This window comes from Ixodes scapularis, unplaced genomic scaffold, assembly GCF_016920785.2.
Source record: "Ixodes scapularis isolate PalLabHiFi unplaced genomic scaffold, ASM1692078v2 PGA_scaffold11__112_contigs__length_91849675, whole genome shotgun sequence".
In the NCBI taxonomy this organism is placed as follows: domain Eukaryota; kingdom Metazoa; phylum Arthropoda; class Arachnida; order Ixodida; family Ixodidae; genus Ixodes; species Ixodes scapularis.
The window spans coordinates 14,592,797-14,606,840 of record NW_024609837.1 but is presented as its reverse complement, the minus strand read 5'-3'; the positions used below and the strand labels follow the sequence as shown (position 1 = coordinate 14,606,840).

The following is a 14,044-nucleotide window of genomic DNA, read 5'->3' as shown; positions in this document are numbered from 1 at the left end:
ATGGGAACTCTACACTGACACACATGTCACATATGTGTCACGAGTTTGTCGCACAGGCGCCACATTAATGTCACACACGCGTGCTCGCACACAACGCCACCCAGCCCGAAATGTTTTCTTTTCTTAATTTTTATTGGTGTAATGTAATTACAAGCAAATATTTTCTTTCAGCCTCGGTTCTTTCATCTGTGCCTTTGCGATGTCGATAGCATTAATGCATCTTATACTCGGAGTTATAAGCCTTCATGTTGTGGGCTGCTGGCTTTTCTGGAGCGCCGCGGCTTTACCATGCCAAAGTAAGCATTAATAATACTGTTACTATTACTCCTCTTTACGACGATTATTGACGTGGCCCTGGGGATTACGATACTCACACAGGCGAGGGTACCACCCTCAGGGTGGCGTAGGCGTAGATGGCCGGCCACGACAGTGGCGTACCAACCTTTTTTTAGTGGGGGGTGCTAACCAGACCCGGAACCCCCCCCCCCCCCCCCAAGGACTGAGGGGCGGTGCTATTGATATCCCTTGGGCGCAGCCGGCCAGTGTTTGCCCTGCCCAGTGGTGGCTGTTTCAGGGAGGGGGGGGGGGGGGGGGGGCGGCAAAACACATGCTCTGCCACACTGAAAACTGGGGGGGGCAAGCGCCCCCTTTGCCCCCCCCCCCCCCCCCCCCCCCCGGTTGGTACGCCCATGGGCCACAATCTTTTGGTGGCCTGCGCTACCACTTTAGAGTGCAGCTTGACCTTCCCAGCTCACGAATCATTTAAAACGCCCATTGATGAGAGGATGAAACGAGATGACCGGCACAGTATACTTATTCTTTCATCTTGATCGTATTCCTGTGTTTAAATACGCCCAAACTTGACGGGTCGGAAGCCCAAAACAATATGTGCCCCAGCATTTTATTCGTATTGGTATGCAACGCCTGCAGTGTTATAAATGTAAGGAAAGTCAAAAACTACGGCCAAGATGTACCCAAGATTCTTTTTGCTTTGCATCTTGGGTACTCAAGATGGGTACCCAAGATGCTTTGCACGGCTGGCACGGCACTATACCGCTAGGATCTCTTCGATTTTGCAAATGGTCTATTGCTGCTGCAACGTTACTAGCCGATTTCGGAGCCCAGCACGCGCTATGTTCGTTACCAACCCTAGGGTGTTGCTATGATTAATGTTGGCAGAAGATAATAGACACCAGATCACGTGACGCTATAGAATGTGAACTTGGAGGGTTTTATAAAGCTTTCTCAACGAAAGAAACGATGAAGCGCTCCTATCTTCTAAGTTTCCCACCTAAGATCACGCATCTATAATGTCTCAATTCAGGGACAGGTTAAAGGGGCGATGCAACAATTTTTGTATTTTGCGCAAATACCACTTAAAACGGATCCCTGACGTTAATGACCTATGAAACACGCGTTCGTTTTTCACCCCACGCAATAGAAGTTCCAGAAAAAAATCAAAGAAAGACGAGCACCGTTCACCCCCTCAACTCGTAGCCAGAACAAGCGGCCACGTGATCTGGAGCCGATTATATGCCGCCAATGTTGATCATAGCCACGCGCTGGAGTTGGCAAAACACAGGACACGCGCTGAGTTCCAGACATTGTTATGGCTCGGCTATTGTCGTCGTTGCAGCGATTGGACACGGGCCACTAACCGAATGCATGTCGAGGCAGCGATTGTCACTAGCCCAGATCGAATGCGTACGCAGTCTTCGCGTCCACTGTGTGATCAGCCTATGAATATCGTCACCGCAAAGCTCGATGACGCATTCCCGGGGATCGTACTGTTGCCATTGTGCCCACAGCTCCGTCATCAAATTTCGCGAAGGATCAAAAGGCGGCTTTGGAAGGAGAGACTGAAAGAAAAGCTCCGGTTTCGTCCTTTGAATAGACCGATTTCACTAAGGGTTTCACGCATGCGTAACGCCGCCATCATTGTAGTTCATAGGAGGCAGGCGCCAGTTCACGAGGCAGCTCGTGCCGCCTCGTGCTCTGCTCGCGCAGGCCCTCAGCGGGGTTGTCGCGCGTGCAGAAAGACTGCATCTCCCACGATGCATGGCGGCAGCGGTGGCGTAATAAAACTGTCCGTGAGATCGGTCTATTCCGCCGCGACGAAGACGCTTCTTGGTCAGTGGTGTTGCGTTCGAGTATTCTTGGGTCCCACTAGTGCCAGGAATCTGGTGTAAAGTAAGAAATATTCCTACCCAATGCCGTTGCATAGCCCCTTTAAGAATGTAATGTACTCCGTTTCATACTTAGTATACACGATTGCACGTGGGGCAACGAGCCGCCGCCATGTATACGCTCCTGCGAGCGAGCCTTTGGAATTACAAGCTGGCCAAAAATACGTCCACGCGCCCTCTACACCTGCTTGCACGCATGGGGCTTGCAACATACAACCCCGTGAAAGCTACTGGCGCGAGCACGTGGCTTCATCTATGGTTTGGTTAGCTAAAGAAAAAAAAAAGTGTAGGTTAAAGGAGTAACCAACTTGTCTCTTTTAGACCGATATCAGCAGCCAGTTTGACTACGCCATCGCTGCCGCAATGCATCGAGGGAACTTTAGTCTTTCTGCACGCGCAACAACCTTGCTGGAGCTCTGCGCGTGTGGAGCACGAGAAGGCACGAGCCCTCGCATGCACGGCCGTCTGCCTCCCGTGAACTAAAGTCATGGTGGCGTCACGGATGCGCCGAACGCTTGGTGAGATCGGTCTGTTGAAAGCCATAGATTGTAAGATCCGAGCCCAATAGCTAATTTTGGTGGTCCCTTTGGCTTCACAAAATAATACCAGACAGCCACCACAGTTGCATCCGCGCTGTTTCGAGCTCCGGTTCAGAGAGATCCAATAATTGATTCCTAGCCAGAGGCCCCGGAACGGGCTCCAGGAGCTCATGACAGCCGGGCGCGCCTTCCGTGCCAAGACACCCCCGGGAACGTCTCCGTTGGCGTTGAGCAGCGTGGCCAATCGAAAGCAGCTGGAAGCGTCGTCGGCAGCCCGGTGCTGCCTACGCCAAATGAACGGCCTTTTGCTCAACGGCAGCGCATCCGGATCGCGTATTTCGGGTATACGGTGTTCACGCCTCTCGATCGATTACTGCTTGACGTCCCGCCTGGTGCAATGTCCGTGCTCCTCAAGGTCGTGGATCGCGGCGCAGAAAAGCCTCCAAGACTCGTGTCTTCACGCCTTGTCTCCTCTTCTGACAACAGGAACCGTTGGTGTTCTCGGGTAGTCGTCGAAAGGATCTGTCCTGGGAGGGACCTTGATGACAGCACACGTCTTCGCATCGAAATCGACGCGCGCGCCGGTCATGGATGGATGGACGAATCCGGCTGAGCCCTTTGGATCGGGCGGTAGCTCACGCCACCTAGCCATTTTGTTTTAGCATTTAAGCTTAGAATATTTAAATGTGAAATATATATTCACTCCGCACTGCAAAGAAAGTGAGGCGATAAAACCCCCTTGCCATCAGTTAATAAGAAAATACCTAGTTTTCTCTAGCTTTCTGCCACCATTCACTTAATGTTTGCTTGGTAATCTCTACTGTCTTGAAATCCATTCTTCCTTCGCTGTCTCTAAAACCCAATGACTTTATTAAACCTATGTTGTCTTCGGTAGGTGAAGCCCTTTACAAAAGTTGGGGCAGCGCCATCTGGCGAGAAAATTGAAATAGTTTTCGGTCGGGCTCCGGTTCTGCGTCGCGACGCTTTTTAACGTTGCTCGCGGACGCTAAGTTGACAAAATTTCATTGGTGGATACATTTGTGTCATGAAATCATAAGAACAAAAACACAAGAAAACCATTCTTGTCGTTTTGATAACAAGAACACTGAAAGCGCGAGATGAATTTTTCTTTCGTTTATTAAACTTTTTGTATTTTTCTTTCAGACGCTCTGTATACCATGCTTAAACGGATGCTGACAGACGCTTGTAAACGACCGTGGCTTACGCGTGATGGAACGCTGCAGGGCCGACCGAATGCGACTGCACCGGTTTGCGACGTTAATGCTTTTATGGGTTGCCACAACATAAAAAAAAAAAAAAAAAAAATTTAACGCCGAAAGCTTATTCTCATGCTGGCGGTCCGAAGCATGAATCCAAAGTTCCGAAGGTAATCGTTATTCCAATAAAACGTTACAAGTGATTTGGTGAAAATTTCAATGAGGTCATGGGGCCCGTTTTTGGCCGCTTTGGATAGCTGGCGCCCTTCTGCTCCAATTATTCGAGAACCTCGTCGGCCGCCATTTTGTCATTAAAATTTTCAGAAAAATTTATTATAAAATTTAAATAAGTTAACGGTTCGTTCTGAAGCTTTAGCATCTGGTTCAAACCGCTGGCGCTACTTTTGGGCGGAGAATAAGCGTTCCGCGACGCGTAGGTAATGTTTGCAGTACAAACAAAACAAAGAACACGGTGTAAACGTTTTGGGGCACACACCTCGTATTTATATCTTTACACTCAAGGTGCACACTCTTAGAAAGAAGGGTGTCGTCTTACACCCTTTTTGTGCCATATAATGCACCCCCAAAACGTTAGTAAATTTGACCTACAGCGCACAGAAGTCGAACAGACGGCGCAAACGTTTAGGAGGGGCTTGATAACGGTGAGATATATCTCGTTAAACAGCTAAAGTACGTATCAAAAACTACAAAAAACAAGAAAACACTGACGTTTTGCATTAAGGAAAAAAATGTTATATATATATATTTTTTTGAGTCAGTAACACGTATATTAGCTATTTTAATAAGTTGTACCACTATAGGCTGTCCAGGGATGGGCGATACATGCAAATATGTATCAAAATACAAATACAAAATACTTCGTCAAAAATGTATTTAATTACAAATCTAATTACATTTCCAAAAAAGTATTTAAGTACAAGATACAAATACAACCGAATGTATTTGGTCTCCTCCAAATACTTTTTCAAATACATTCTTCAAAATTTGCGTCAGCGACTTCAGGGCACCTGCAACGGGTTTCTGGGTACCTCATTTTGATTTCGCATCGCACACTCGGGAGTTAGCGTGCGAGGCTCTAGTAACGTAATAGGAATATAATAACAAAAAAAATGTAATCAGCTTGGACGTAATAGGTGAAAAAAGTACAGAGCTTCAAGTAGCTTTTTTTGTCGATTACATTTTGGTGTAGACCAACAAAGAACCGAGACGACCAAGACGCGCAGCACTAGCTAGAGAAGTTTTTATCGTTGCAACTCGCACCAGTTACGAAAATCTGGACGACCCGCGCATTTAGAATGTTCCAGGCAAAAGTATGGATGGAAACCAGGCTGGAAAGCACCACAAGTTGTCACAGGCACTTATTTAGCTAGTCTGCCTGTGAACATCGATTTCGTCACTATTCTTGCCCTGGACTAGCACCGTAATCACAAAGTAACTAAACGCTTGTGCTTGATTGAGAGACACTGCATTCGGTGCAGAACGTAGTTTTGAGGGATGTATTTTCGCCCGGAAAATTGTATTTAATTACAAGTGTATTTGAAATACCCACATTTTAGTATATAAATACACACGTCAAATACATTACCCAATTTGTAATTAAATACAAATGCAAAATGCACAAAGTATTTGAAATACGTACTTCAAATACTTGTATTTGAAATACTGCCCATCCCTGAGACTATCAAACCGCTCGTGAAAGTTGATACCGTCGGTTTGAAGTCAGTGCACTGTACGTCGAACGGAAGTTTTGGCGTGTCACGTATGGGACACGGGGTGTAAGAATATATACCCTTTTTTTTGTGAGGGTGCAAATCACAGTACATATAGGGGAGTGGACACCCGAAAATATGGTGATTAAGTTAATTTCGAGTGTTGTTAGTGAAAGTTTGTTTCGAAAGAACAGTCTCCGATTCGAAGTCACCGACAAGGTGAGGAGGGGAAGGCCCGCTTTCTCGCGTTCAGTGTCGGGTTCTTCTTTCGCAGGTGGCTCTGTCTGCTAGGCCTGCTCTTCGGACAAGCTCCGTGTCACATCTCGGAGCAGCGACAGCGGCACTCGGTGAGGCACCCACTCTCTTCCAGCGTTCGTGCAAATGCAATGTGATTTGCTCGCTTTTCAAAGCAACGCGCGCGCTGTGATGTGGATTTGTGAACAATGGAACGAAAGATTTAGAATTACCTAAATTACCTTCCAGTGACTTTAGAACAAACAACCAATCGCCGTAACTTATTTTTTCTTTTATTTTTTTTTTAACGCAGAAGACAAGAGAACATGAAAATAAATGTGCAATTTTGTTGCTTTCCGTTTATTCTGGGTCCTCCGGTACAAACTGCGCTTGCGCTACAATAGAAGACTCGCATATGCACAGTTCGGACGTGCCAAAAACGGTTCCCTAAATCTCTCTATTAGAGACTTTTAGTGGACCGTATTCTAGAGCTATCGCTTCACAGCGTCGGAAGCTCATGTGGTCACTTCGAGGCATGGATTGCGCACGTGCAGGCAGTAGTGACGTTTTACTATCCTGACGACTGCAGCGCCGCCATTGTTGTCTACACGCGCAGCCTCGCGAGCTCCCATTGCAGAGCCGCGACGGCCCAAATACTACCCTCTCTTCTAGTACGCCGCACTAGAAATGTATTACTAGCATGGTCCGCTTCTTTAACCTTTAACTCGAAGAATTTTGCGAAAATTTTTGTTGTATTTTATGACCCCATCCTCCCGGTGTATTTTTTTTTTTTAATGAGTCCATTTTCTCTCCCTAGTACGCGCGTGCGTTTAACAAATAGGGATGATCTGATTTCATATCGCCCTGAGCATGAGCCCTACCGGAATTGATGAGTTCGGTATTTCATTAAAATTTTCGTACAGCGGCTTTCCGAAAATATGCTCTTGGGTGACTGAGTACTGTGGTTCCCATGACCCCGTACAAATCATACTAGACGTGATGCCAATGTATCTTTTGTTGCATTTATGAAAACTCTAGCACCGGATTCATTGCAAATACGTACAAACACAAAAGTCGGTCGAAGGGAGGTATACATTACTTAAAATGTTCAAAAGTCTGATTCGTTCACGATAGACACGGCAAGATTTCGGCAAGTCTCTACGCGCGAGCGACTGAGACGGAATCAGACACTATTGAGAGAAATCCCTCTTCCCTGAAATGCAGTGCTTCCCCTCGAGGCTCTAAAACACAGCAATATGGTGAAAGAGCCTAAACACCAAAACATGTCATTCTATGACCGAATATAGTTGCTTTGAATTCTATAGAGAACTGATGTCGTTCGTACCTGCCACCCTGCAGCCTTCGAGCAGAAGAGGCGGGGCCCCATAAGTTAGGAATACCCCATTCTTGCACTCCATCTCGAAACAATAGACAGATTGACCGCATGGATTTCATGACAATGTACTTATTTACCATTACATAAGGCCATAGCGCGGCACCGCAAAAGCGCGAACAAGCGATCGTAGTTAATTATTTCTATTTCAGAATTGGAAGGTTGTCATATATAAAGCTAACAGAGAGTTGGAAAGTGTTTATTGTGAACACTAACCAAAGCAGTGAGATTCGGTACCAGTCAGCGTCTTTTCCCAGTAAAATGCGAAACAGTGCGAGCGATTTGTTCGCGCCAAGGGCGTCGCGCAGTGTGTCTCGTTTACTCGCTCGAGGTTTGGTCAGTGAGTAGCCCGCCAGCTCACGGTGGCCGAGTGGGCTAAAGCGCACACCCACCTCGACGCGCGTCGAGCGAAAGCTCGCTTTGCAGAACCCAGAGATCCTGGGTTCGAGCCTTACCCCTGCCCGTTTCGATCTGGATGAGCATCGTACCGGCGTGCGGTCGTGTATCACTACTGCGTGGTGCACGTTAAAGACCCCAGGCTAGCGGTTGTACTGCACTGGCTAAACTGCTCATCTACAGCGTGTGACTCGTCGCAATTTTAATGGCTGACCAACTACAGGCTGTATAAATATCCCCATAACCCAATTTTTTTTTTTTTTTTAGAGCTTGTATTATTGAGACGTGCCCTAGAGCAAGGAGCTCGTGCTTGTAGCCTTTCCTGCGGTACGATTGGACAGCGCTGGTACAAAGCCCGTCCATATGGAAGTTCGCACGGGTGGGAGACCCCAACTCGCTAGTTGCACGCACGAGGCTGTGAGAATATTTCTGACCTTCTGCATTTCGTCATTTTTACGTTGTTTATCATGTCCCGGAGGATAAAGAAAACATGTCCTTCATTAAAAAAAATGTCGCTATTCCGCCGCATAATCACAAAGAAAAAGTCGAGATTTTTTCTCCCACCTGCAGCCGCGAGTGGCAGCCGAAGGAACTACGGCGAAAAGCTTACGTGACCTCGCTCGGCTCTAAGCTGCAGCATAACGCCCGCTAATATCAGCAGAGAGAGTGAGAGGAAGCGTCCTCGGAGAGAGCACACGGGAAGCTACACGGCACCCAGAATTACGTCACTAGGAGGGGGACCAGGTGTGACCCTGAAGACTGGGAGTGAGTTGAGGGGTGCCAGAAATGCCAATATTTATCTTTATTTTTACACAACAACTTGGACACGCAGGCGAAATCATGAAAATAATCCCTGGAGAAGGGGAACAAGAGGGACAAAGGACAAACACAAATATCCAAACACAGCTAGGTGACTGGTGCGCGACCGAAAAAATCCGCCTGGTCCGGGTATCGAACCCGGGACCTCCCCATTACAGGTGGAGCGCTCTACCAACCGAGCTAACCAGGGGTTAGACGTCAGTAGAGCAAACGGGTTTTATCAGCTGCCACCAGTCTAACACCAACAAGGGTGAAGCTTGCAATTTAAGGTTATGATTATAATGCAATTAAATGCAAAGGGGCAAGCGAGCTGGACAGTAATGATGAAAATAATCCCTGGAGATTATTTTCATCATTACTGTCCAGATCGCTTGCCTTTTTGCATTTAATTGCATTATAATCAGGCGAAATCAATCGGTTTTCTGTTCTTTACTTTAGAAGTGTCAGAGGACAACTTCCACAAATGTTTGACAGAAGTTAGGAAAACGTTACACCCCCCCCCCCCCCCCCCTTTTTTTTTAAGTTTACGACAGGTGGTCACTGCTCGATGAACCGCGGTCAGCCCTGTTCTTAGGAAATATTCTTGTTCTAAAGACCCCATATCTTCACGAGAGGGTGCGCAGCGTCCTGTTGGATCTGTTCTCGGGGGGGTGTAGCCCGAAACAACCCATTCCCTTTTGAACCCGTGCCGTTTTGACCCATTCCCGAAACGACCTTCCCGTTTGAACCCGTCCCGTTTCGACCCATTCCCGAAACGACCTTCCCGTTTGAACCTGTCCCGTTTTCAACCCGTTCCCGAAACGCCCTTCATATTTAAATCCGTAGCCAAGACATATTTTACGTTTGAATACGTCCCGTTTGGACCCGTTGGTGTAAAGCCTTGCACATCTCAACCTCTTCGCGAAAAGTGTCCATCGTTCTAATCCTGGTTTGCGCAGTTTTTCTGCTTAAGAATATGTCCCGAAATCATGTTAATGCAATTAATGCAAAGGTGCAGGCGAGCAATTCAGTTATGTTGTGAAATATTTTTGCTTGTAAGCGTATTCTTAAAATATGCAATACTTTCAGACAATCTTCAACGAAATATATTTCTACTTAAACCACTTAAAATGTTTCTTTCAAGATGGTCCCCAAAATGCGCAACTACGAAATGGACTATCTACACTGCGCGACAACGTTACCACGAACACGATGTTGGCGATTTTTCGGATTTTACTTCGAAATGGTGTTAGAAGGTACCACATTTTACCGCTTAGGTTAGTGGCCCAGATGAGCACTTTCAAACACATTAATAATGTTGATGGCAGTTTTCTGATTTTTTTTATGCAAACAGCTAAAACCAACAATCGCTTGTTCGCGCTAACGGTTTCGCGCTCTGTACAATAACAGGAAGCTTTCGTAGACCGTTTTCGACGTCACGCGATGCTCCTCCACTACCCGCTACGATACCCAGAACTCTACAGTCAAGGCCATCGGCGCGCAGGCGCAGTAGCGGCTTCTTCGTTGCGGAGGTCTTAGCGAAAGGGGAAACGCGGTCTACGAAAGCTCCCTAATAAAGTGTTAGAGTAACGCAGGCAAGCACTTTGAGTAAGCAAAGATTAGCGTTGCCTAAGTTTTTATATCGCGACGCAATTTTTAGGTTACCCAAAACGCTTGCGTACGTTATTCTAAAACTTCCTTATAGTGAACGGGATATTTTTAAAAGTGATAAATCAGACAGGCTGACGGGCGTATGATTGCGACTTCATTTTCTTAGAAGTTCAAACACAGAACCGTCGCTTACACAGGCAAAAATCATAAACCACAAAATGCTGTTGCCTTGGTTGAGAAAGTTGAGCAGGAAAATCGCGCCATCAGAAAGGCGACACTCCAATTGTGATAGTTCGTGGCGGTCACCTGGCCCGCACGGCACCACCATTTGCCAGCTGCTGCAGCGATATCCTTGTCAAGGCCTCATCCCGTTTGCAGGTCGATGAAGTTGTAAATGTTCGGGTGAGCCCTCCCCGACACGGCGTTTACCTTACGGTGCCATGTCTCCGAGGTTGTTTCGGGAGATGGAGAAGTGATGTGAGCAAGGAGAACAGACACTGGACACTTGAACCTAATCAACTGTTAACGAACAATACAAACGAACCGAACGATGGCCGAAGCGGGAAGGTTGTTTCGGGAAAGGGGGAAATGGGAAAGGATGAAACGAGAAGGTCGTTTTGAGTCGGGTCGAAACGGGGAGGTGCAAACGGGAAGGTTGTATTGGGAATGGGTCGAAACGCGAACCACCCTCTCGGGGCTGTAAGACTTCCTTCGCAGACAGCCCCCGGAATTCCCTCTCTCTTTTGTTGAAGGGTCCTCAAGTACGGCAAGGTCGTGAAGAAGGAACACAAAAAGAAAAAAAACAGCGAACGCTTTCTTTACATTCCCCCCCCCCCCCCCTTTTTTTTTTCCTAGTCTTTCTGCGGGACATCCATCATCAGAGTCGAAGCGCATAGTGACACACTCGCTTTGGGACACTGCAAGGCGCGATGGCGGAGACGCTGACACGAGCTAAGAGGTGCTTCTTAAATTTACTATAGTGATGAAGTTTGGAAATCGGAGAAGACGGGGGAAGGGGGGTATCCTTGTCTTGTAGGTGCACGGTTTTGCTTGTGGTCTCTCTCTTCTCTCTCGAGGGGGAGGGAGAGAGATGCTTCAGAGAGAGAGCACTTGGCCATACATGGCCAATGCGGAGCAATTTACTTTTGTTGCATCAATGTTTAGACAGTCGGAACTTAGTTAGCCTCAATGGGCGTCTGGTTTCTCAGCTGTGGAAGTTTATACAGTGCAGTATGCAACTGCTAGCCTGGGGTCTATGCAACGCGCACTACGCAGTAGGAATAAACGACGTACCGCACGCCGGTATACGATGCTCGTCTCGATAGAAACGGGCAGGGGTAGAGATTGAAGCTGCAGGATCCCTGGGTTTCTGCAGCGCGAGCTTTCGCTCCACGTGCTCCGAGCGGTGGTGCGTTATACCACACTCGGCCACTGATCTCCTTCGCCAATACCAGCTAGAGGACAAAGGCCATGAGCTTTTTCCTAAAACGTCATCACCAGTAGGCCCACGCAGCGCCGCGTATACCTTGTCTCGGCATCAGCACTAGCACGTCTTGCAGCGTCAACGAGTGCGAGGTTAGCACGCGGCATCGCCAAGACGGATGGGTCGGTCGCTTCGCGGCGACTCTCATTTGGGCTTCTGCGTGTTTGCCGCTTGGGGCCGGGTCGCGGGCGATCCACAAACGGTGACGTCATGAGCACGCCTTGTTTTTTTCGTTACCGTGCTTGGCTATGGCGCGGAGGCTCCACGTTCAATTCCAGGGAACGGATTCCTCTTTTATGTATCCTTCCAACTTGACGTTCTCGTAAGTTCGAGCACCTTGTCGTCTGATCGATTTACGAATGTTCCAGAAACCCACGCGTGTACAAAGGATGCTCCGCGTCGTGGTCCGGAGTCAGTCTCGCCCCAGCGTTCAACCCTGCTGTTACGCCGCCTTCGACGCCTGCGACTCTAGCCTTCTTTCATTTTGTTTTGGGCACAAGTTCGCCCCATTAAACGTTTAGTTTCCTTCAGTCATTCTTCGCCCCATCAATCGTCATTCGTGACAGTATGCGCTTGACACGCGTTTTTCCGTCTGCGAACGGACCGTCGGCTCTCAGGCGGCAAAGCCCAGAATCGGGAGGCCCTTGTCGGGTCGGCGGAGTGAAAGAATGAGAAGGAGATGATTCATTTCTTCGTGCATTATGTATACACACAGAGCGGCCGGCATCTGCATACGCGAAACGTTTCTCACCTTTGGAACTGTTCTCTTGCTCTTTCTTCTTCTCGGTGGTTCGGCTCAAAACGCCTCCCAGGATGAGCAGACGATGATGCCGGGTACGCCGTGACGGATCGCGTCTGAGATTAGCGCGTTCTGGATAAGCGTGTCTAATCGCTCCCGGTCCTCGACGGGCCGCCTCTGGGAGAGAGTGTGTCCCCGAGAGCGTGTCCCTTCATCGCCCGGACGCGCGTGCCAGACTCGCAGAGTCAAGGCTGCAGGTTCACAGATTTGCGACGGTTGCGTTCGCATGCAACCGAAAGGACTGTAACGACCGCAACACCGCAACAACCGTGACTCGTGGATTGCTTCGCGAAGCTACTCCCTGCATCGGTTGCCATGTTGTGTACGGCCAACACTTGTCCCTGTGGCTTTGTCGTTACGGTCGTTCTGGTTGCATTCGAACGCAACCAGCGCAGATGTATAAACCAGCCTTTGATGCGTTTTTTTTCGTCAGCAAGAAGCAGAAATGTTCTCAAGCTTGGAATTTAAAGAAAAACGAAAAACAAAGACAGTATGTACTTGGGACCACCTTTCTTGGCAATGAAGCCAAAGCTGTGTGTGCCATTGCGCTTCCGCTCCCGCACATTGTTGTCTACACGCGCAGCCTCACAATAAGCTACCACTGCCAAGCCGCGCCGGAGTGTAGTCTTATCGAAGATAGGAAGCTGCATGTATGGGCCGGGGCGACTGAATGACCTCCCTGTCGTTCTCACCCTATCAATGACTGTATGGGTGTGGCTCATGTTGCATCAGACACTTTTTCTTATGTCTGAGGTCAACGTTACTAGAGGGGGGTCAGATTGGGAACTCGAGCGGCACTCACTGGAGGAGTGCGGGCCGCTGCGATAGCGGGCGCAACCGTGGCGCTGCCGTCGCCCTGAGATTAAAGCTCCTCCATGTTTCAAAAGTAGCGCAAAGTGCGTCGATGCACGAGGCACGTGCAACGTGCAGCCCTTGGTCAGCTCTGCCCTTGGGAAGATCATGGCGGCACAGTGCAGCATAAATATGTAAACTCCCGTTTTTTTTATAGTCAGTAGTAACGCGACACGGCTTCCGTGCACACGACTTTCTTTAGAGTATAGGTGGTGTGACTCGGAAGCAATTGTATAGAGCCCTTGCTGATGCTGTCTTCCTCGTCCCGCTGTACAGATTCCTGTACTCTGTAGGCCCGGGGCAGAACGTCCTTTAGCGCGTCACAAGAATGTCAGTCCCAACAAATGATAGTTTTTTTTTTTTTGTTTTTTTTTTTTTTATGTGCACATATGAGTTTTATTTGCTAAAGCTTGGATAATGGTATGTTTGTAGCCTGGAGTGTAAATTGTTTCTTGAGTAAAAAAACCAGAGCCAATTGAGCATGTATTTCTAGATTGTTGGGATGGGGTTTTCTTTTAAGATGTGCTACACCGAACTCTGAAAAAAGATCTACCTCTGGGTGCCCACGGTATTAGGTACTTAGCCATAGACAATGAAAACGACCGTATGATCTCGTCATACTTCTGGGCCTACATAGCATATGAAAATCTCGCATGGCTGCCCGTCATGCAGATGTAGATGTCCGTTCAGTTCATGAGTACTTTGGAGAATCTGTTCGACGGATGGTAGAAGTGTGGAAGGCTCAGCCTAAGGTTCCTGGTTGGATATCTGTACTGGAAGGTGTTACACAATTGTAGTACTTCTAC

General features: G+C 48.0%; 2 protein-coding genes across 3 annotated transcripts in view; one reads left to right on the top strand and one right to left on the bottom strand.

Moving 5' to 3' along the window:
• LOC8039546 (UPF0764 protein C16orf89 homolog) overlaps positions 1–12,509 on the bottom strand; it is an 81,342-nt gene extending 68,833 nt beyond the window's left edge. Inside the window, exon 1 of one of the 2 annotated variants that reach the window (XM_040209009.3) lies at positions 12,339–12,509. The gene's annotated coding sequence lies outside the window, so the exon portion shown is untranslated. The remainder of the gene's footprint in view (positions 1–12,338) is intronic. The other variant, XM_040500495.2, reaches the window with a different exon arrangement.
• The window catches only part of LOC115330989 (ADAMTS-like protein 4), a 102,005-nt gene that overhangs the window by 5,040 nt on the left and 82,921 nt on the right, over positions 1–14,044 (top strand). The window contains exon 2 of the mRNA XM_040223152.3: positions 5,947–6,019. Coding sequence (XP_040079086.2) covers positions 5,947–6,019 — 73 coding nt within the window. The remainder of the gene's footprint in view (positions 1–5,946; positions 6,020–14,044) is intronic.